A 22,878-nucleotide genomic window follows, 5' to 3' on the forward strand; every position below is an offset into this window, starting at 1 on the left:
CGGATAAATATGATGGTTTAATAAGATTTTTGCTCATTCACATCTAATTTAATTACAAATGTGATAGTTTAATAATTCAACTTGACTCAGAGTCAGGTGGGGGAGCCACTTTGTAAGTAGGGGGTCAACTGACCCCTATGAAATTTACAAAATTAAACTTTTAGGCTTACATCCAATATTTTTTCTGTGGTAAATTGGTAAGAATTTTTTTTTTGATCCCCATGTCTTGAGTTCAAAACTCATATATGACCCTCTTAACTATGATAAATTAATTATGAACCCTATAAAATGTATGTCTAGCTCCGCCATTAGACGTCGCCCATAAAATAGAATTGAAGCTTATCGACTTGATCCCCACTACTATTTGAACATTTCATATGGTGATTTGTAGTTGAAGTCAACCTCAATGAGGGACAACGACCGTTAAATGTAATGGAAGACTAATTGACACTTACATGTTCTGTTACAGTTTAAAAACGGCAGATGTTTTATTGCATTGTCATCTTCTTATATTGAGAAAGGGAGCACCAAAAACGAGGGAGATGAAGATAGATGAGAAGCTAAGTGTCATGGAACTACTAAAACGAGCTGTAAAACTAATCTTCAGTAACATCAATCTCGCTTTCTTCCTCTTTCTCTGCTCTCTCCCACTGTTTTGTTTCCTGATCTTTTTAGAGCTTTCCCTCCAAACCACCATCTCCCTCGCTTACCAGTTCCCTTCCTATAAACTAAATCTTGGCGGTTACTTCCTCCTTCAAGATCAGATAAATTTGCCAGAGAATGATCTGATTCCATGGTTGATTCAGACATCTATGCTATATTTTTTCCCTACAGCCTTCTTGACCTCTTTACCACCACCATGAAGTCTTAGAAGAAGAAGAAGATGGTAAAGGCATATATGGAACCAACGCTGTGTCTCTTTCATATTGGAATGGAAGTGGACATGAGAAATGCGACCTCTGGATGATGTTGATGTTCTTCGTCTTCGCTATCGTGATGAGGATGCCATGTTTATACTCCACATGCAGTGAGAGTTCGAATGGAAATGGAGTTTTGTACACTGGTCTCTATATTGGTTTGATTTGTGTTGGGAATGTGGTTAAATGGGTGGCTTGCGTTGTTAGTTACCATGCTTGTAAAACTAGGGTTTCGGAGAAGAAGGATGATGAGGATCAAAAGCTAAGGCTTTTCCTACATAGAAATTGTATATGATCAAAACACTTTAAGGAATAAGGATCTTTAACAATGTATCTGCTACCAATTGCTTTTGTGACACGGTTTTTTTTTGTCATTTAATATTTCATTAAAAACTAAGAAGAAGAAATGAACCCAAACGATGACCCAAATCATGATGTCCGTTACAAAAAAGAAATAAGTTTGAAGAGCTTTTTTGCTAAAACATTGCCAACTAAGTTGTCTGATCTAGAAACATAATAGAAAGAAAATGCTGCAAACCCATCGATCGGATATCGAACACAATTCTGATGATTTCTTTAGACTGGAGGTTGCCAGAGATATAGCTCTGATGAGCGTTAACCTGTCGGAGAGAACCTTGAGTGTGGAGAACTCCAAGGTTAGCGCCATGCAAAGTGCCGATCGAATCACGATGGCCTTTGCAAAAAGGGGTGAGCTGATGAAGCTTTCTAAAAACCGACGTCCTAACTGACTTAATTTGTCATTGAAGAACATGAACGGTTGTTCATAAGCTGAATGTGAACAGCTCTGAAACTGGGCTATGTGAACCCGTAAAAACAGATGTGAAAGGCTCTCGATTGCCAGAATTTGGACTAGGCCCACTAAAATCAATACAATGACACCTCTTTGGTGACACACTTGAGTTTTAATACGATGTGATGGAGACAACTTCATCCTTCTAAAAAAGCTGAGAATGATGAGGTATGGTGACAGAGCAAAAGTTCTAATCAGACCAATCTTTCGGACCTCAACATTACCGTGACAAGACCAACGAGCTGTAATCAAACTAAACCTGAGCAACCAGTCATGTTCCTCTTTCAAATTGAAGATATGAGAGCAAGCGTTGACAGAGTGGCAAAGAGTGTTGGTTAAGAGGTGAGGATATGGGCTGAAAACTTCATCTTGTTAGCACCTCCAGATCTGGGAAGTTTGGTTGCAGCAATAAGAGAGCTTGGAGACGACGTGGATCTAAGATGACGTTCGTCGGAACGAGGTGTAGCGCTTGAACAGAGGCTCACAGCTGGTCCAATTGTTGAGTTTAGTGAAGAAGATCATGAAGAAGGAAGAAGACTCAGACGTGGAGAGAAAGCAATTTTGTATCATGGACAAGACCACGTGAGTCTCTCTTTGAAGGACCACAAGGACTAGCCGTTTGTGACAGCTCATAAAGGCAAAAGCAAACGGCTGTTTGTCGGGTAATGAACGAGAATATAAGATCGAGTTCATTGATTAAATCCGTACATGGAGCGTGCTTTGGATGAAATCAAAACGGTATCATCAAAGCATCTAGGTCACTGGGTCTTACATATAAATATGATACATTGTACAAAGAGATAGATAGAGGGAGAAACTTAGAACAAAATACATAGCATAAACTTGTATTTTTGTTCATGTGGGAAAGTGGTAGAGAGTGGAACCGAGAGGAGCTTTGTAAGGGGCTTGTGGGTTGTCTGAATACTCTCTTGTAACCTCTGATCTAGTGGATTCTGGGAGACAGTTTCCAGCCCAGACTAACACCCTAGTTAACGGGTGTAACTGGGTTAACAATCTTGTGTCTTGCTCTCGTCTTCATTTACTATGTTTTGTTACTCTGTTTCTCAAGAGTGTTGTGTTCTTATCTTCTCATCAGAGAATTCTTGTGTGTGTGAGCTTATTATCAGTTAAAGGAGACGTCCTGAAGGGTACTGAAGCTTCACATAGTGGTATCAGAGCACAAGTTCGTGTGATTGTGGAGGTTCCTTAAAGATCCTACGGTCATAAGGGAACCATGTCGTCGTCAAGAATGGAGCTTGAAAAGTTTGATGGTCATGGAGATTACACACTGTGGAAAGACAAACTGTTAGCTCAGATAGATCTTTAGGGTTTGAGAAAAGCTTTGAAAGAATCTGGCAAGCCGACAGGGAAAGTCATAGATCCAGGAGAAACAAGTGAAGAAAAGAAAGAAAATGAAGAAAAGGCGGAGGCTTTAGCTGAGAAAGTGAGGAAAGTCAGAAGTACTATCATCTTGAGTAGAGATGTCAAACAATTAAATGACAAAAAAAAAACAGTGTCACAAAAAACCGCGGTGGGTTAGTCACAGCGGGTCTGTCCCGCGCGGGCTGTGGTCTTTAAAATGCCGACCCAAACCTGTACCGCAGAATATATAGGCCTTTGCGGACCGTTCCGCGGGATGCCTCCTTATCAAACCGCCTGCTATGGCTTCTTTCATGGATGTTAAGGTAGAAGAGTTGTGTAAGAGAGTTGAAGAGAGCTCATTAAGCTTCACTAAAGTCTTATCAAAATCAATGCCACAAAGCTCCGTTTGTGCTTGAGTTCTTAGTTAAAAGCCTTCTTTTGTTATCAGCATAAGCTTTTGTTAAGTTTGAATCTTATTGATTTGTTTTCTTTGTAATAATTTGGGTCAAGTGTTGTATGTGTTCATCAAACCATCTCTGTGTTTAATTATTTGGATCGCAAAAAAATTCGTGAATCACTTTGCCAAATTATACAAAGTGACGTATCCTGAGGTAAGAACGGAGACTCATATGCCCCTGATCTGTGAGCAGGAGCGGAAAGATTGAAGAAGCAGGATCTCACCGGTAGCGGTAAGATAGACGTCGTAAGAGCACTGCCAGAAGAGAACCACTATATTTGAGCTTTTAAGACCTTTTCACATCTCGGTGATACAATTCTCCGGTTCAACCCATGTGGGGTCCCGATAATGAGAAGCATGGCTTCTTAGAGTGAAGGTTGAACGGAGACCAACTTGCGCCTTGGTTTGTGTGCCAGAGAGAAAAGTCTCTCTTGAAATAGCTCTTACTCTAGACTTCTTATGTTGATAAGCCTCTTGTGATAGACGTCTTAAGAGCACTGCCGGAAGAGAACCACGATCTTTGTGACACGTTTTTCTATACTATATCCGACAATAATTATTTGTGACCACAATTCGATATATCAAAACATGAACTTCCTATTTTGGAAGAGAAAAGAGGTGGCTCCTTTGAGACCACAATTCGATCCCATGGATCTGTTAGTACATTTGGAAGGCGAGGAACGACAAACTCTTTAATGGGAAAGACGTATCCCCAATCGATATTCTTCAACACGCGTCTCTTGAGACAGAATGTTGGAGAAAAGCAAATGAAAAGGAGGAAGCAAATGATGATCAGGACGATTCCCCTACTACAGAGATGGAGACAGGGGCCCCTTGGATCCCCGGAATCCCTACATGTCAAATTGATGCATCATGGATCAATAATGGCAGCGTTAGTGGCTTAGGGTGGAGTCTTAAGGATCAAATAGGCTCAGAATACTTTGGATTAAGGGCGTGTCACAGGAGCCTCTCAGCTTTGCATGCTGAGATGGAAGGTTTACTTTGGGCAGCCTCTTGTATGAGAAGCAGAAGAATAACATCGATACGGTTCGAGACGGACTGCTCGGACTTAGTGGATATGACAGAAAACCCGATGGATTGGCCAGCATTTATGGCAGAGATTGAGGCTTTCCAGAGGCTACATGAGGATTTTGAGGATGTGAGTCTGTCTCATATTTTTCGGAGTCGGAATGGTCGGGCAGATGCGTTAGTAAAGAATGCAAGGACCAGAGGCTACTTATTTTCCCATATAGATCAGACCCGGACAGATGGAGATGTTCTCAGGAGAATCGGCTCGTCTGTTCTCCACTTGATCTAGCTTAGATGGATAGACGATAAAAAAAAAATCTGACAATAATTATTTACTTTGGAGTCTGCTATATTACATCTTAATTTATTGTTCTCCGGTCTATTGTTGATGTTCATAGTTTGTCCAAGTAATATATAATCAAATTTTTAAGAAAACTTCGAACCTCGAGGACCAAATCATAAGTCTTTCATTTAATAGACTTGAAGCTTATTACTGTGATAAACCCTAATGACCATTCATATATTATATACAGTGATTTATACATGAAGTCAAGAAGTCAATGAAGGACAAAGATTAATATAAACAAGTTTATTTTTAATTTTTTAATATTTATATTGGAAAGTATTTAAGTTTTTTTTTGGATTTTAAAATGCAAATGCTAGCATCTAAACTTTATATTTTTTGGCATCTCAAATATCTAATTTTTTAAATAGTTGTGGATTTTGCATCTAGATCCTATTGTAATTGTGTCATAATGAACAACTTCTGAACCCAGATGTTGTATCCAGCATCATAAACAATTGACCTAGGTTCATGCATTAAGTGATCGGTTCAATGCAAACGTTGAGATTAGTTATGTATGAAGACAATTAATCAATACTTATTTGTGTTTAGCTCGCGATCTATCAACCCTAACACCCTAAGCTAACATGCGCGACTACTCAGTCATAGCACAAGCACACACAAAGAATACTGAATAATACATGCTATGATTGAATATAAATAAACTAGGGTTCAAGATGTTCTTTTCTATGGTGAGAAAGATGGAGCCGTCTCTCTTACAAAACAAATCCAAAAGTAAAACTTATCTTGCAAAGCTAGCTTAAAGAAAATAGAAAGATAGGAGGCACTTTTATATGGAGGTGCAGCTAGGTTAGAGGGAAAGATAGGGTAGTTAGAGACTTAGAGAAAATCCCGAAATATCTTGAAGGTTTTTATAAATGTCGGGAACAATCACTCGGCTGCTCCATGTAGGATCAACCGTTGCACTGCTCCGCCTGACTGCTCCACCGGAAATACTTCAATTATGGCATCTTTCTTCATGCACCCTTTTTTGACTCTTTAACCTACTCCATACCTGAAATGACTCGAAAAAGATTAGACAAACTTGAGAAAAGACTTAAAAAACCTTTGAAAACATATTTACTATAATGTCAAAAACACCATATATCAATCTCCATACTCCAACTTTTGGAAGGTTGGAATATATAAAATTATGCAATGGTTGTGTACTAAAATTGTTAATATTCCTTATTAGTTTTAGGGTCTTGTATATCTACTTCATCGATCTCTTTGTAAAAGTTAACAAGAAATAATATAAAAAAATTTCAGATATTTTAATTTCTTCTTTGCAGCAACGAACTGTGGATACGTAATATCTCTGATCGGACTTGGTTACAAACCGTACTAATATTAAATTAGTATCGGAGAAGATGGTGGCAGCTATACCACACACAGCAGCTTTGAAGAAGATCTAAGTCCAAGTAGGATCTTGTTCGACTCGGTGATGGCTCTGTTTCATGGTGCTATCTTCATAGTTTTGTTGGCTAAGTTCAGTAAGTGGAGTGCATGGTGAAACAAGGGTTTAGTTGTTTCCGTGTTAGAAAATGAAGAAGACATCACTGCATTTATGGAACATATTCTTAGTTTGGCGCTGTCTTCTTACTATCCAAGAGGACACAAAAAGAGTGGTGTTTGGGTGATGTTTGTGTTCTTGACATTTTGTTATTCACTTTTGCGCAGGGTCGGGCTTGAAGATTAATAGACCCAAGCCCAAAATATTTTCGGCCATTAATTAATATGTTAAGAAACACTAAAAATATGAATAGGGAAAAAGCTCGAATCATGTATGAAAAGAGAAAATCAGATAAAAACCACTAGTCCTACAGTAAAATATTTATAAAATTTGATCCCTAACATCTTTAATATAAGAGAAGGCCATGCATACGATGACCCAGCTCTAAATGTCATATAAGATGTATTAATGTAAAAAACTAATTTGCCATAAAATTATTATATTTTTTAAGAATTAAAATGAAATTTTATAATATTCATTAGATCGAATGAATCAGACTCTAGTTTAGTAATGTACCTAATTTTTCAACTCTTTGACTTTTGTCAAATCTATATCTATATAGCAAGATTTTCTATAAGAAGAAAATATATATACACATATGTTACGTACGTAAAGCAAAAAATAAAACTAGTCTAAATGGTAATTAATGTTTAAATATATTACCTCTTTAAAATTACTAGAGCCTTTATCCGCGCGTATACGCGCGGATAACATGTTTTGAAAAATTGTGGCTCTTGATGAATAGTTAGTTTGGAATTATTGGTATTGTTTATACACTGGTTCAAATAAAGAATCAAAATTATATTATAAAATAAGTGTATGAGAAGAAAAAAGTTGTTTAGTAACATTTTTATAAATTTAAATCATGAATTAAAGTATTTTTGAATGTCGGTTTAAGACTACACCATTTTGAACATGTTTGATAGCGCAATATTGAATTGAGTAAAACAAAATTTGATAATATATAACATAACATGAACATATCCGATCCATGGCACAAGCAGAGTAGGCGACTGCTTAGGGCTCAAAAATCTTGTTGTCTTTTTTTGGTTTAAATTTTTTATAAAATATTCAATTTATTTTTTTACAAAAGAAAGGGAGTACATTTTGTAAATTGTAATGCAGCCTCTACTGGGTATGGACCTTCCCTGATCATGAATTATTGTAATAAAAATATAATATTAACATATTTTTTTATTTTGTTATATTGCTTTTTTATCATTTGCTCATTTTATTTAGAATGTTTAAAAATATATATTTTAGACGTTGAATTAATATGACATATAAATAATATTGTACCTTTATCTAATTTCCTCTAAGTTTAACCATGACTTATTGTTATTATGTTGATCTTTAAAATTTTATTTTTGGCTAGATGACCATCAAACACAAATTATACAAACTTAATCTGTTTCACATTCGTGTCTTTGCCATCGTTCTTGAAGACTTGAACATTGAGACTTGTACCTTCAGCCAATACTGTATTAGTTTTCCAAAATTAAGTTTTAAAAATGTGCAGTTTCTAAAGGTATCTCTCTGTGTGATAATTGTGAAAGCAGTGTTACTATATTACTTTATAGTTGCAAAGAGACCATATCTTTAAACATATAATTTAGTGTGAAAGGTTATTTAAAATGTTAAAAACTTAATTTTTTTGGTCTAAATGTTAAAATGTAAAAACTTAATTTATATTGCTTAATATTGTCTCCAGTAATATAAATTTTCAATCAAATTCTCTTTGTAACTAAACAAACCTATTTTGCAGGTATATCAGGCAAAAATAAGAAGTGTCATAATCCAAAAAAAAAAAAAACACAACATTACTAAGGACATTTCCAACCATGACAAAAAAATTGGTGTTAAACTTTATTTTTCAATTCCACTTCTCGTTGCTGTTCAAAAAGATAACAATATTAATTCTGCAGGACACCAGTGCTACGTATCCAAAGTTGTTTTCTATTTGTAAGTCTTATAACTTAATTGTTCTAACATTGATAAGAAAACGTGGGTCCTTGGCCAACTCCGCATGAAGTTGTTAATTGATTTCCAAGAAAAGTCGCATTTGACTATTTGAAAAAAGAAAAATTCATTTCGGTGATTTTCTCTTATAAACTTTGTAAAATTCGCCGTTTATAAACTTTGTAAAAGGTTGAAATTTTTTTTTGTAAAAGACCAAAAGTCTCTTGTTCTTTAGACCAAAATCACAAATCATGAATCCACCTCTATGGATAACTATTACAAAGAAATGGAACCATCAGCCGCAACCACATCTGGAAACCTCCCAGCTGCCGATCAGACAAACGATTACCAGAAGAAGGTAAAGAAAAGCAAAAGCATTGGAAACGTGGATGGTGGGGCGTCAAGATGCTGGAGTTTCACGATCCGGAATCGAGGAGGAAGAGAAGAGTCGCTGGCTATAAGGTTTACTCAGTTGAACAGAAGATGAAAGGATCCATTGAAAAAGCTTCAAATGCTTCAAAGACATTATCGGTATTTCCTGAAAATAGATTCTCCACTTTCTTTCTTTCTCTTTATATATAAAAATTATATGAATCTCTTATTGCTGAGTGTATGTTAATGTTATATACCTGTAACAAATGCAGGAAACAAAATTGAATTTTCTTTCACTCTCTTGCATTTATATCATATAAAGATAGTTTTTGAATGAGACAGATAATGAATCAAATCAGTTCTTCATATCTACCTCTGAATATGACAATACTTTCTTCCAAATATTTTTTTTTGTGCAAGATCCAAAACTATTTATAAGAAACTATTTTCTTTTAGTATACACAAACTCGCACAGTACAATATTCTTTATTTCCTATCATTCATCTTTCTCAAGAAAGAGGAAATCAGACGAAGAAGAAGAAAAAACACTTACTGGATCAACTATGATGTGTGGTGGTCGTTGTCGTCTCACTTGATGCTGAGGCGCTCATACCACTCATACCTCTCACAACACTCAGAATTAAGTGTTTCTTCTGGAGTCTCCCTCTCAGCTGGCGGATCTTGGCATCTACACGAGCTATGAATCCAATCTTGGTCTTTTGTCTAGCTTTGGATCTCTCTCTTGTCCACATACGCTCGTCCTGGACGTCGATTTTGAAATGCTTGATCTCTTGGATGATGTGGTGGTCCAGAGGGTTCAACGATCTCTGGAAGGAGATGTGAGCTAAGTAAGGAAGTGTTGTGGTGGCTATGACCAGCAGTGTGGTGAGCCAGAAGATTGGCGCAGGTGCTAGAGCTTCGAGGAGCATGTGTAAGATGTTGCCTGATATTTTTGGAGGTAACATGCCAAAGAGGGCAAGGAAGATGTACCAGGTGAAGATACTTTCCCAGATCAAGGCGTGTTGGATCCATGTGAAGTGGCTCATGGTTAAAGCGATCTGTGCATTCACTGCCCAGACGATGCAAGTGAAAATTGCGGTTCCCATTGCATTCATGTCTGCTGTTTGGCCATTGGAACAGAGAGATTGGACATGGAAGATGCCAAGGTTGAGGGCGAAGATGACTATGGATGCATATACTCCATTACTACCCATCCATCTGAGGATTCTGTACCAGTCGAAGAACAGGTTCTTGGGGCCTTGCTGGTACAATGCAGGGAACTATACAGAGAGCCAAAGAGAAACTTAAGATTAGAAGCAGGGTCTTAGGTTTAGTTGGGGAAATTTAACCGAATATAGATAAACAAACCTGTAAGCAAAATTCTGAAGACACGTCTTGCTCAAAAACTCCAAGGGAGATGACCGGGAGAGAAGTGAGAACAACATTAAACAGCAACAGGTCGGAGTCGTTGTATATGGCTTGGCCAGAAAACCCCGTGAAAGCCTCGAAGTAGAATAGAGTTAGACCAAATGTTATGTTCTTGTAGAAGAAGTAACATATCTATCAGAAAAGAATATGAATCAAGATCAGGTTGGTATCTTGTTCAATTAATGGGTATGTACATGATGAGATCACAGATAGTTACCATCTGGGCTATTCTTTTGTAGCACCAGTGCCCGTTTGATTATGTCTCCCAGCTCTCGAGCACGCCTGAGAATCTGTAAGAATTGAATAATCAAGAACAGGTATCAACAACATCGGTGAACTAAAATGGAGGGTCACTCGGTAATATTTTGTCTGCAACAATTTAACTTACTATACCTCAACATGGCCAGCATGGAAAAGATCAAACGCACCATCTATGTAAATTATGTGTGCACCAGGCCCTGACCCCTGTCACATAAGCATGTACGTTTGATTAACCCATTAAACAAAATGATATGGAGAAAACTAAATCAATCGAGGAATATCTTAAGTTAAATCCAGCGGACATAAATTGACATAAGCGCTAAAAATAAGATGTGACGCAACCTTCTGTCACTCAATAGGAAAATTATAGATAACACTCATAAGACGTACCCAATGATTGGTTAAATGGTCAAAGAAAGGATTAACTAATTATGTTTCAGAAAGCAAGAACCAGACAATGTTATCAAAAAGATGCTATCCATTCTCTTTAATGATTAAAACAACTGAAAAAGAGAGCCAAGAACCACTTGCATAGCTATTAGAAGTCAAGAGTGATGTACCTGTTCAACCTCCTAGATCACTAAGCAAAATATAGATCTACACAACTACAAAGATCTAAGTTATGTAAGCTAAACGGGGTAGAAACACAAAGAAAAGAAGACTTTAAGACTCCACACACCTTGCCATTGGAAAACTGAACGATCATGCGGGAAGAAAATGTGAGACACGAGTACCACCAGCAGAAGAAGCTCCGTCCTCAAACCTTGGGCTATTATGCCCATGGCTAAACTGCCTTTGCAGAGACGAATGATTCTGACTGTTCGATCTTTCTCTTACACAGAGAAGCATACGACCTGCAGAAACTCGAACAAAGTTATAATCTTTATGTGATTAGCCAAACCTATCATTAACCGTTAACAGCTCGTATCTCCCCTTAACAGATAAACAAAATCTAAACAACAATTGAATGTAAGTTTTTATTTACCAACGATATCAGTGCTGGAAACTCCTTCAATACGCTTGATCTTCTTATACCTCCCAGCCTTCTTAGCCAAGGCATAAGCATCAGTTCCATCAGGAAGAACGCAAGGATCATCCCCATGGATAATGTAATCAATCCGATACTCATCAAACAACCTCTTCATGAACTCCTCTGTGATTGCGTAAGGAGCATCGGGAATAACCTCATCCACCCACTTAACAGCCTTCACCATTATCATCCTAAAACACACACAACCAACGACACAAATCAGAACAAAACAATAAAGCTATTTTGGATACACAACAAAAGAGATCATCATCACCTCTCATGAAGAGGCGTAACGGGAGGTCCCTTGTTAGCTATGATCTCATCGTTGCTGACGACGCCGACGACCAATTCGTCGCCGAGCACGCCTGCCGGAGCGCGTTGCAGTGGCCGTAGTGCATCATGTCGAAGCAGCCGTCCATGTAGACGCGGGACTGGTTTTCGTTTCCTGAAGGGAGCAACGAATCTAGCAAATTGAGCTTTGGAGAAATGAGAAAGGAAACGTCGAATCTCATTGCTTACTGGTTGAGAAATGAGAAAGCGAGACGTCTCTCAGATCTCGGGAAAAGCGAGACAAAGAAGGCGAACAACAACGAAAATGGGTTTACTGGGCCATTAACATTTTGTCTAAAAAAATCGAAAACATACCCAAATCCGGTGCTGACGTGTCAAAAAGAAGTTTCCTGATTGACTGATTTAATTGTCCTACGTGGACACACTCTCTGATGCTCATATAACCCTTTTAGTATAGGTTAGATTTGGTGACACAACATACTTTTATATATATACTAGTGGTATTCCGGCGCTACGCGCCGGGTTCGTATTTTCTGTTTTTTTTTTGTTTTGTGATAAGTTGATAATTGACTTTTTGATCTATTTGATAGTGATTGGTGATAGTAGTGTATTACTTTTGTTTTGTAGTTGGTTAAGTCAAAGAAAAATAGCATAAATGGGTTTTATAGATTAATAAAATAACAACGTAATAAATAGCTGATAGTTGCATCAAAGTAAATATAATTTAACTCAAAACATAAAATAAAATTGATTTTCCAAAATAAAGCACGAGATTTTCCAAAATAAAGCATGTAAATGCATGTGTTTGTTTGTGATTATCCTCTTAAAGCACCAAATTAAGGGTTCCACTGTGGATGTATATGTTAAATATTTTTGTCTCTGTCTCTGATTCTATTTTGAATCCACTAAGTGAATTTTTAATCATGGTCTATCATTGCTCGGATTTGAATTGATAACTAATCCGGATATTCTTTTCCCTCTTCGAAATAAAGATTCGAAATAAAGATGTGAACAAAGTAACTCGTGTATTTGTGGTAGACCTACGTTCTTCTTCGCGAAGAAGTTGGTGAGGCTATAGAGGTGGAGCTGCTTGAGAAAAGCTTCATAATGACGTACACGATTATGTGCGATAAATCTTTGCATAACAAAAGGCATGTGGATGTTTTAATTAATAATAATTTACATTTATAATATAATGTACAAAAGGATTAATATTACTTACTTTCTACAAATTGTTTTCAAATTCAACTCAACAGTACAAAAATTATGATATTTATTTGACATATTTTACTGAGAGTGTTTTCTTACTGAATGTTATTATTGATAGTGCTAAATTTTTATTAATATGGCTTAAGAAACTTTCCAATGAAACCTTTTTATATATGAGAGATTACTTCATATTAATGTTTTTTTTACATTTATGATTTAGAACTTTCATTGTTTTAAGATATTTTTTATTCGTTAAACTTTCTCTTTTAAGAGAATTTACTTTTCTTTTACATTTATGATTTAGAACTTTCATTGTTTTAAGATATTTTTTATTAGTTAAACTTTCTCTTTTAAGAGAATTTACTTTTTATTCTAAAAACTATCTTTTTGAAAAATACAGAGAAAACTAAATAAATGAGACCCTTTTATATGTTTATAACACTTTTAACAATTTTGAACTCATTTATGATATTTATTTGGCATATTTTATTGAGAGTGTTTTCTTACTGAATGTTATTATTGGTAGTGCTAAATCTTTATTAATATGGCTTAAGAAATTTTCCAATGAAACCTTTTTATATATGATAGATTACTTCATATTAATGGTTTTTTTTTTACATTTATGATTTAGAACTTTCATTGTTTTAAGATATCTTTTTATTAGGTAAACTTTCTCTTTTTAAGAAAATTTACTTTTTATTTTAAAACCTCTCTTTTTTGAAAAATACAGAAAAAACTAAATAAAAGAGATCATTTTATATGTTTTGAACACCTTTTAACATCATTGTGAGGTTCTTTCCAAAATTCGCAATTTAGTTGGTGTCTTAATAAGATGCAAAAATCTACATAGTCTCCATTAAATGAAAATAAAAGTGCTGAGATTAGTGAAGTTTATGCAATTTTTCCAAAGTACAAAGAAGTTTCTGAAACATCCAATTGATGTAAGTTGTTTTGGATCCTTAGTTGTTAGATGGACACAGAAGCACACTTTTTTTCTTTACAAACTGAGAGAAACCGTAAGAATATATTTACCATACGTAGAGGACAAATAGTATTTGCTCAAACCGGTTCATGATCAGAAACACATTACAAATGAAAAAGTAGACCCAAACCAAATAACCAAATTTTAAAAGCAAATCACCCTTCAAAGCTTGATATTTCATACAAACCACACCTGACTATGCAACTTGCTAAACACAAAGACCTGACTCTTCTTCATAAATAAGCCAATCTTCTTTACCGCATAAGAAGTTTAGTCACTCTTGCTTGCACTCCAATGGCCTCTCACCCTGTTGACTTTCCGCAAGTTCACAGCTCCAGACTTTTGTTCACAGAGAAAAGAGCCTCAGGTTATAAACAGTCCTTGAATAATTAAGAAGAAATTGAACTTACGGTAGAGATTGAGTTTTGAGTTGGTTTTACTGCTTTTCCTCCTAGACTCCTTTGAGAAGGATCACCCATCTCAGAGCCTAAACCCGAGTCTAAGACAGCAAAACTACTACAGAAAGTATTCCATTTAACTTCATTAACCAATGAACTAGCTTCTTTAACCAATGAACCTGAGAGAGAAGTAGAGACGGCATCAAAATTAGAATTAGACTCAAACACTTGAGTTGTGTTTGTGCATTGAATAAATAATGACTTACAGACACGTGAATCCAAGCTAAACCCTTTAATCTTCACCATATGCGTATGTACGTATAGACAATGGTCTCATAGAATAATGTAGCTTCCTGGATCACTGATGAAACAAAGAACCGTCAATATCAGAATGAAAAAGAAAATTGTTGCGGTTATCAACGTTGATATCCCTTGGACTCTCGATCCTAACTCTCGGAGCTTGCTCAAACTTGAGTCAAAGTGGACATGACCTTTGAATATAATCTTGGACAATGAATTGATTACCTCTCTCCATGCGCATAGGTTGACCAAATACAATTTTTAAAAACTGGAGTTTTAACTGAAGTGGTTGAAGTGTGAAGCCCACCGTGATTCATATTCAGATAACCAAACCAAGTATGCTCTATATCCTAGCTCCCTTTGTTCAGGTAACAGCCACAATTAGTTTGATGTTTTATCAGACATTACATGTTACTCCATGGAAATAAACTTAAGTGTTTAACCAGGTAGCAGTTGAGTAGTCCACTCCGATTCGTACGTGTTTCCCAGTTTTCATAAACCGCATGCTCACAGTATTATCAACAGCACAAAAAAAAGAGGCTGCATCAGTGAAATGTAAACTATCTTCAGAAATAGCATATGAATAACCCCAAGGTGATGGAGGTTAACAGATATGCACACTTGCATAAGGTGTTGCTTTCTGTTTTCTACAAAGACATCCTCTTTAAAAACCTCAAATTCAATTCCTCGTCACAGAGCAAACCCACAAACCCCATCTAAGGAAAAATAAATAATTTTTATTAGAGATACTTACCGAAAGACAAGTGGTGTGAAAGCTTGTGTACTATCAGGGGCTTTGTCTCAGAAGGCGCGTTCTGGTTTTTAGCATCAACTGAAAACCATAGATCATATCATAAGATTGATGAAGTTAATCACAACAAAGAACAACAGATACACATGTACTTGATAAATTCAACCTAGTATGCTTTCTTAGAGAAGAAGAAAGACTGTGTTTCTAAAAAAAAAGAAAGAAGAAAGACTAACCTTGATCACATGGACATAAAAAGCAGTTCATACACCTCTCAGTCCAGTCTTGTGGACCTATCTAGTCGCTCGCAAAAAACTTTGAAACTGACTCCTAGTAGCAGAAAAGATTTACATCATATGAAACTGAGACAGAACCAACTTATTGAAGAAAACCAAAATTTACCCTGCCTAATGGTCTCCAACTTCGATGCAGCAGCAGAGAAAGCCTTCAAAATATTAAAAACAGCCAGACCCTAAAGGAGAAAGACAAGAAAACAAAAACACTTTAGACGCAACAAAAAATCAGACAACTTTCACTTAATCTCTTCCCCTAAGCAACACATGAAAATAAATAGAAAGGGTAAAAAAACATACAACTCGAGCTGCAAAGACACTACAGAGCTGTGGAGCTTGATTTATAGTACCGTCGAAGATAGTATACGTTAGCCTTGTCAGAACAATATATCTTTTGCTTACGAAAGACGAACAGGTTTGGCTCAGTAGCATCACTGATCACATACTCTAAAGCCTGTCATCTTCCTGCACATAAAATTATAATCAGAATGTGTTAAAACCAAAAGATAAATCTTTTGATCGTCCAACACTATCCCACAAAACAAACAGAGACCAAACCCCAAAAATTTTGAAATAAAAAATAGCAAGGAGATGATTACCAAAGTTGAGAGTGATCGAGAGGGTGAACAGAGACCTTGGAGACTAGCGTTAGGGATATTGAACAGTCTCGAATCTCTGCGTCTTGCGGTCAAGGATGAGAAGGTAGAAGACGAAGACGATACGGGAAAACCCTAAGTACCGATGAGTGGGCTTCAAAATGGGCCACGAAATTAAAACTAAATAGCCATCTCCTTCGACGGAGCCCAAATCGAATAAGAAAAATAACGTAACCAATTAAATGGCGACATGTGTCAACAAATGCCTACCCTAAAGAATGACGTGGAGGACTGAGGTGAGAGAAAACCCCAAATTATTATTATAGATATATATATATATATATTAAATATTTTTATTTTGTATAATAACAAGAATATAAAATCACACTTTTCAATAGAAGCACATCACAATATTGTTTAAGACATCAAAACCATGAAAATACAGGCATCCTTGATATTTATGTTCATCCTCTCTTTCTTTGCTTTACATCAGTGTGTGTATATATTTTATCATTTTTATTATTTATATTTCTTTGTTTTTTCATTTTTTTTTCTCAAAATGATTCTTATTTTTTCTTGGTTGATGTATGATTTATATATGAAGGTGCAAAGATGAATGTTAGAGGAATAGAGGATTCAAACATAGTCATACCATCAAATTGTGTTCATGTTATGTGTTCTAGAATATTTGTAAGAAATTGTTGGTGCTGTCCAGGACCAGATCGCAAATGTTGGAAAGACGAAGCTTCATGTGATGCTATATGTCTTCGTCCTCATCTTCCTCCAAAGTAATGTTTAATAGATCTTAATGTATTAGAAATTGTTGTTCACCTTGTAACACAAATTAAAGTATTAAATAATAAAAAGGAAATTTTGTTTTACCTATATTAATCTTCTTATTTATACCTTGAAATTTTATTTAAATATTTAAATTAGTTTTTGGAAAAAAAATTTAAGAGTAATTTTGTCATTGAACTTCATCACATTCGTTACTTACATTTCCAAAGTATGCAATCCGATTATGTTTCAGTTATGAAGAAGTTCACATTTTAGTTTAACAGAACCTATTAAATTATGAAACATGCAATATTAATGTTATTCATACAAAATAAATTATTTTGAAAATTTTAAATCGCCATAATTTTTGCATATTTTTTTAATTTAAATTCTTCATTCTCAAATTAGATAAAAATTTATAGTTCACCATTAACTTATATTTTCTTTGAAAATGTTAAATCCATTGAATAAGAGTGGAGTTATCGATAGTAATAAATATTTTTTTGTTTAAAGAGTTGTAATAAATTTGTAAAATGACAGAATCCCAATAGTTGAAACTATCATTGGAGAACGACACTAAACGGCAAAATATAATATTAGCAATGGTATTAAAATATGCATTAAAAACGTCAAAATGTTTTTATACATTAAAATGAAAATTTGATAATTTTAATCAAATATTATAATTAAGTATTTTTTAGGATTAATTAATGTTTTTTTGTATGTATGAATTTTGCAATAGCCGAATGCATGACGGATCTTAATTTAAGGAATTGTGGTTTAGATTAGGTACGATTTTTGTCCTCCTACAAAACGTGCATTGGACCTCCAGGTTTATTTTATATTTTATTTAATTTATTATTAGATTTTTTTATTCAGTATTAATATTAATGTTTTGGATTTTTAAATTTAAATTTTAAATTATATTATAAAATTATTTTATTCTATATTTTATTTATAATTTTATTTATTTGATCGCGAATTAGCTAATTTAACTCGTGATCTAGATGATCTGAGTTTGAGTTTACATATGAAAACTCATATAATAAATGAGGTGAGCTGAGTTAGCTCATGAAAGACACGAGCTAAGCTGAGTTGAGGGAATTAGCTCATTTTGACACCTTTGCAAAAAACCTGCATAAATTTTATATAGTCATATAAATAACATTTGGTATAATTTATGTCAAATGTCTATAAAATCATGTTTTCTTCTAAACGCATTTGAGTGAAATAAATGTGAGTTTACTTAAATGTAACATAATTTAATTGTTGTTATAAATGGGGTAGGTTATAAAATTTAGTTGTATTTAATAGGTAAAACTAACAAATGAATATGTCCAAACAACTTTTTAAAGTAGGTTTTTGGGAATGATTTTCTTTTAATAGTATATCTTTAAAAAACTATCTTGCAATAAAATTAGTATATTTTAAGAATGAAACTTTGTTCGCAATATAAAAATAAAATTGTGTAATATTCATACTTTATAGATCGAATGGTCAATCAGACTCTGGTTTAGTAATGTTCCTAATTTTTCAACTCTTTCATTTTTGTCAAATCTATATATATATATACATATGTTAGATAAAGCAAAAAAACACTAGTCAAAATGATAATTAATGGTTAGATATATTACCTCAGATGACAAAAAAAGAAAGAAAGATATATTACCTCTTTAAAATGATTTGGTGACACAATATACTTTATATATTATCTTAAATATTTTATTTTGTATAATAACAAGAATATAAAATCACACTTCAATAGGAGCACATCACAAGATTGTTTAAGACATCAAAAACATGAAAATACAGGCATCCTTGATATTCATCTTCGTCCTCTCTTTCTTTGCTTTACATCAGTGTATGTATATATTTTATTTTTATTATTTATATTTCTTTGTTTTTTTCCATTTTTTTCTCAAAATGTTTCTTATTTTTCCATCGTTGATGTATGATTTATATGTGAAGGTGCAAAGATGAATGTTAGAGGAATAGAGGATTCAAACATAGTCATAACATCAAATTGTGTTCATGTTACATGTGCAAGAATATTTGTAAGAGATTGTTGGTGCTGTCCAGGACGAGTTCGCAAATGTTGGAATGACAAAGCTTCATGTGATGCTATATGTCCTCGTCCTCATCTTCCTCCAACATAATTTTTAATAAATCTTAACGTATTAAAAATTGTTGTTCACCTTGTGACACAAATTAAAGTATTAAACAATAAAAAGTAAATTTGTTTAACTTATATTAATCTTCTTATTTATAACTTGAAATTTTATTTAAATATTTAAATTAGTTTTAGGAAAAAGAATTAAGAGTAATTGTGTCATTGGATTTCATCACATTCTTTACATATATTTCCAAAGTATGCAATCCAATTATGTTTCAGTTATGAAGACGTTCACATTTTAATTTATCAAAATCTATCAAATTATGAAACATGCAATATTAATGTTATTCATATAAAATAAATTATTTTGAAAATTTTAAATCATCATAATTTTTTACATATTTTTAATTTAAATTCTTAATTCTCAAATTAGATAAAAGATTTATAGTTCACCATTAGCTTATATTATCTTTGAAAATGTTTAATCTATTGAACAAGAGTGGAGTTATCGATAGTAGTAAAGATTTTTTTGTTTAAACAGTTTTAATAAATTTGTAAAATGACAGAATCCCCATAGTTGAAACTATTATTGGAGAACGATACTAAACATCAAAATCCATATTAGCAATTGTGTTCCAAATATGAATAAAAAATTTCAAAATGTTTTTATACATTTAAATAAAAAATTGATAATTTTAATCAAATATTATAATTAAATAGTTTTTAAGATCAATTAATGTTTTTTTTTGCATGTATGACTTTTGTAATAGTCGAATGCATGATGCATCTTAATTTAATGGAATAGCGGTTTAGTTTAGGTAGAATTTTTTTCCTCCTACAAAAAGTGCATTGGACCTCCAGGTATTACTTGACAACTTAGCATACACAAGAAGATTGGCTTTAGAAAGCCTGAGCACAAAAATAAGGAATTTTCTTTTCTAAGGCTATAAGATGCTTAAATCAGTAAAGTGTTTGGGGCTAATGAGTAATCGCGTCCATAGATCAGGATTCCTATCTGATGTGAATGTTTGGTATAACAATAATTCTAACAATAACGAATGCTCTGTGTAGAAGTGGGATTATAACTCTTTATGTGAGTGTTTCTTTATAAGGATGTATTATGCTCATGAAATGACTATAATGAGCCTTCTCCCCTCCTCCCTTGCTTTTTTTGGCTTGTCATCACTAAAAGTGAGGGATCGGTAGCTGCAGGAAGTACTCAAATCCTGCAGTTAAACAAATCCAAGTTTGATTTTTGTTCACAAATCTCATTGACCTCATGGTTCTACTCATAATAGTTTTTTCTTTGAAACACAACTTCTTTTCGTTACGATACGGACATTCGGACTACGACGTGAGGAGTTAAAGATATATACCTCTACAATCATTATAATAAGGTCCTAAAGCAGCATACATAGAGACAAAGTCTTGCAATGAGGATAGACCGTGTTTATGCCTCAAATGCAGTGAGAGTTCGAGTGGAAACGGAGTCTTGTACACAAGTTTCTTTGTGGGTTTCATTTGTGTTGGGAATATGATCTCAAGTGGGTGGCTACTGTACATACAGGGATTGTAGAACTAGGGTCTTGGAAAAGAAGTGTGATGTGGAGATTGGATCAAAAGCTACATAAGACATTGTTTAGGACAAACCAGAGACCGAACCAGTAGCCTTTGTCCTCTACATACGTTTGGTATCTTTGTCACACATTTCCTTTACTCTATCTTATAATAAGAGGACTACTTACATTTGAGTTTGCTAGGTTTAAGCCATTTATAAAGTCGTTACATTTTAATTTATTGTTGTTTTATGACCTATCAACAATGTTCATATACTATGGCCAATATGTTTGCTCATTCACATCTAAATAACTACAAAAGTGAAAGTTTAATAAATCAACTTGAATCAAGAAGTCGTCTGTATAATAGACTTGGAGCTTATCTACTAAAAATCTCCCGCTACTATTGGAACATTACATACGTTGTGAATTACTTATAGATGAAGTCAACAAGTAAACGTCAGTGGTGGACAACGACCATTAGTGTAATGGAAGACATTGTTACTTATATTTTTTTTAAAACAAGAGATCTGTGGTTTGCCCTTCTTCTACTTTGAGAAAGATAAATGAGAAGCTAAGTGTCATGGAACTACTAAAACGAGCTGCTAATCTACTCTTCACTAACATCAATCTCGCTTTCTCTCCAACCCACCATCTCCCTCACTTACCAGTTCCTCTCCCAAGAACTAGATCTTGGCGGCTACTTCTTTCTCCAAGATCATAAAGATCTGTCGGAGAACGATCTCATTCCATGGCTGATTCATACATCTCTGCTATACTTTTTCCCCTACACCCTTCTTAACCACTTTACCACCACTGTGATCGTTGCAGCATCTTCCGTTGCTTACACGTCAAAGGAAGAAGAATCGTTGAGGATGCTTCATCTGGTTCAGAGATCTGCCAAGATATGTCTGAACAGATTAGTAAGTTGTCTGATGACATCACTCTATGTCCTCCTCTTGTCAACCTCAGTGTTCTTCGGTTTCTTCTCAGATTCAGTAACCTACTAATTCATTGCCTCTGTCGCACATGATTACGAAAGCTTCCACAGAAAAGCAGCAGTGCTGTTTCACGCGGTTGTGGTTTTGATTCACAGTAATATCTTCATAGTTCTGGCTCTCAAGTTCGGAAAGTCGCGGATGGAACACAGGTTTGGTTATTAATGTATATAGTTGGTTTATACCGGTTTAGGGTAGATCATACTTTATTCTATTGATTGTGGTTTACTATGGTTAAACGTACGTGTATATAAACCTCCATGTAAGCTCCATTCTCGGTTAATGAGAATATAATTCATTTTCCGTAAACAGATTTTGTTTCTCTAATATGATATCAGAGCGATACTTTCGCTTCGTCTCTTGATTCTTCTCGATTTCTCGATCTTCTTTGTGTTTTCTAGATCCGATTCATCTCGCAATCAATTCTTATCCGATTGATTCAGATCAGATCGAAATGGTGAAGCGTGGTGCAAAACTGAAGAATCAGACATTCAACGACGAAGACAAAGGCTTTGTAGATCCTATGAGGCCGGTGATGCCGAATCTCGACGAACCTGAAGAAGTTTCCGCAAAAAAACAACAATTTCATAGCTCTGTGGTTTGCGATGATGCTAGTTCGTTGCCGATGCTAACAGAATCGTATGACAGTATTCATACTCCCTTCTTTCTTCATTCCACCGATCATCTAAGTCTATATATCGTCTCTCACACTCTTGATGGAACGGATTACAATAGCTGGTCCACAGCGATGAAGATTAGTCTTGATGCGAGTAACAAAATAGGTTTCGTAGAAGGATCTTTGGTTAGACCTTCTATTGATGATAGATTGCAAGATATGGAGCCGATTCAATAGTATGGTGAAATCGTGGCTTTTGAATGTTGTTAACAAGGAGATCTATAATAGTATTTTCTATTATGAAGATGTGGGATGATTTGTTCAGGCGTTTCAAAGTTAATAATCTACCAAGGAAGTACCAACTTGAACATGCAGTGATGACTCTCAAGCAAGGTGATTAAAACCTATCTACATACTTCACCAAGCAGAAGACGTTGTGGGAGCAACTTGCAAACACCAAATCGTCTATTGTGAAGATATGTAATTGCGATCAAGTGAAGGAGTTGCTTGAGGATGCCG

The 22,878-nt window shown here is 34.7% G+C and overlaps 1 protein-coding gene and 3 pseudogenes across 1 annotated transcript; 2 read left to right on the plus strand and 2 right to left on the minus strand.

The window, feature by feature from the left end:
- Nucleotides 1-62: 62 nt before the first annotated feature.
- On the plus strand, nucleotides 63-8,245 carry LOC117128595 (annotated as a pseudogene).
- Nucleotides 607-10,043, minus strand: LOC103840727 (probable phospholipid-transporting ATPase 7). Its single transcript, XM_033281330.1, has 2 exons — nucleotides 9,317-10,043; nucleotides 607-617 (listed from the first exon to the last, which is right to left on the minus strand). Exon 1 carries the CDS (start codon nucleotides 9,975-9,977, stop codon nucleotides 9,321-9,323), a length of 657 nt encoding a protein of 218 aa, XP_033137221.1. The 5' UTR covers nucleotides 9,978-10,043; the 3' UTR covers nucleotides 607-617; nucleotides 9,317-9,320.
- Nucleotides 7,489-19,021, minus strand: LOC103840882 (annotated as a pseudogene).
- Nucleotides 16,295-22,052, plus strand: LOC103840731 (annotated as a pseudogene).
- The last annotated feature ends 826 nt before the right edge of the window (nucleotides 22,053-22,878 follow it).

Source organism: Brassica rapa, chromosome A09 (genome assembly GCF_000309985.2).
Source record: "Brassica rapa cultivar Chiifu-401-42 chromosome A09, CAAS_Brap_v3.01, whole genome shotgun sequence".
In the NCBI taxonomy this organism is placed as follows: Eukaryota; Viridiplantae; Streptophyta; class Magnoliopsida; order Brassicales; family Brassicaceae; genus Brassica; species Brassica rapa.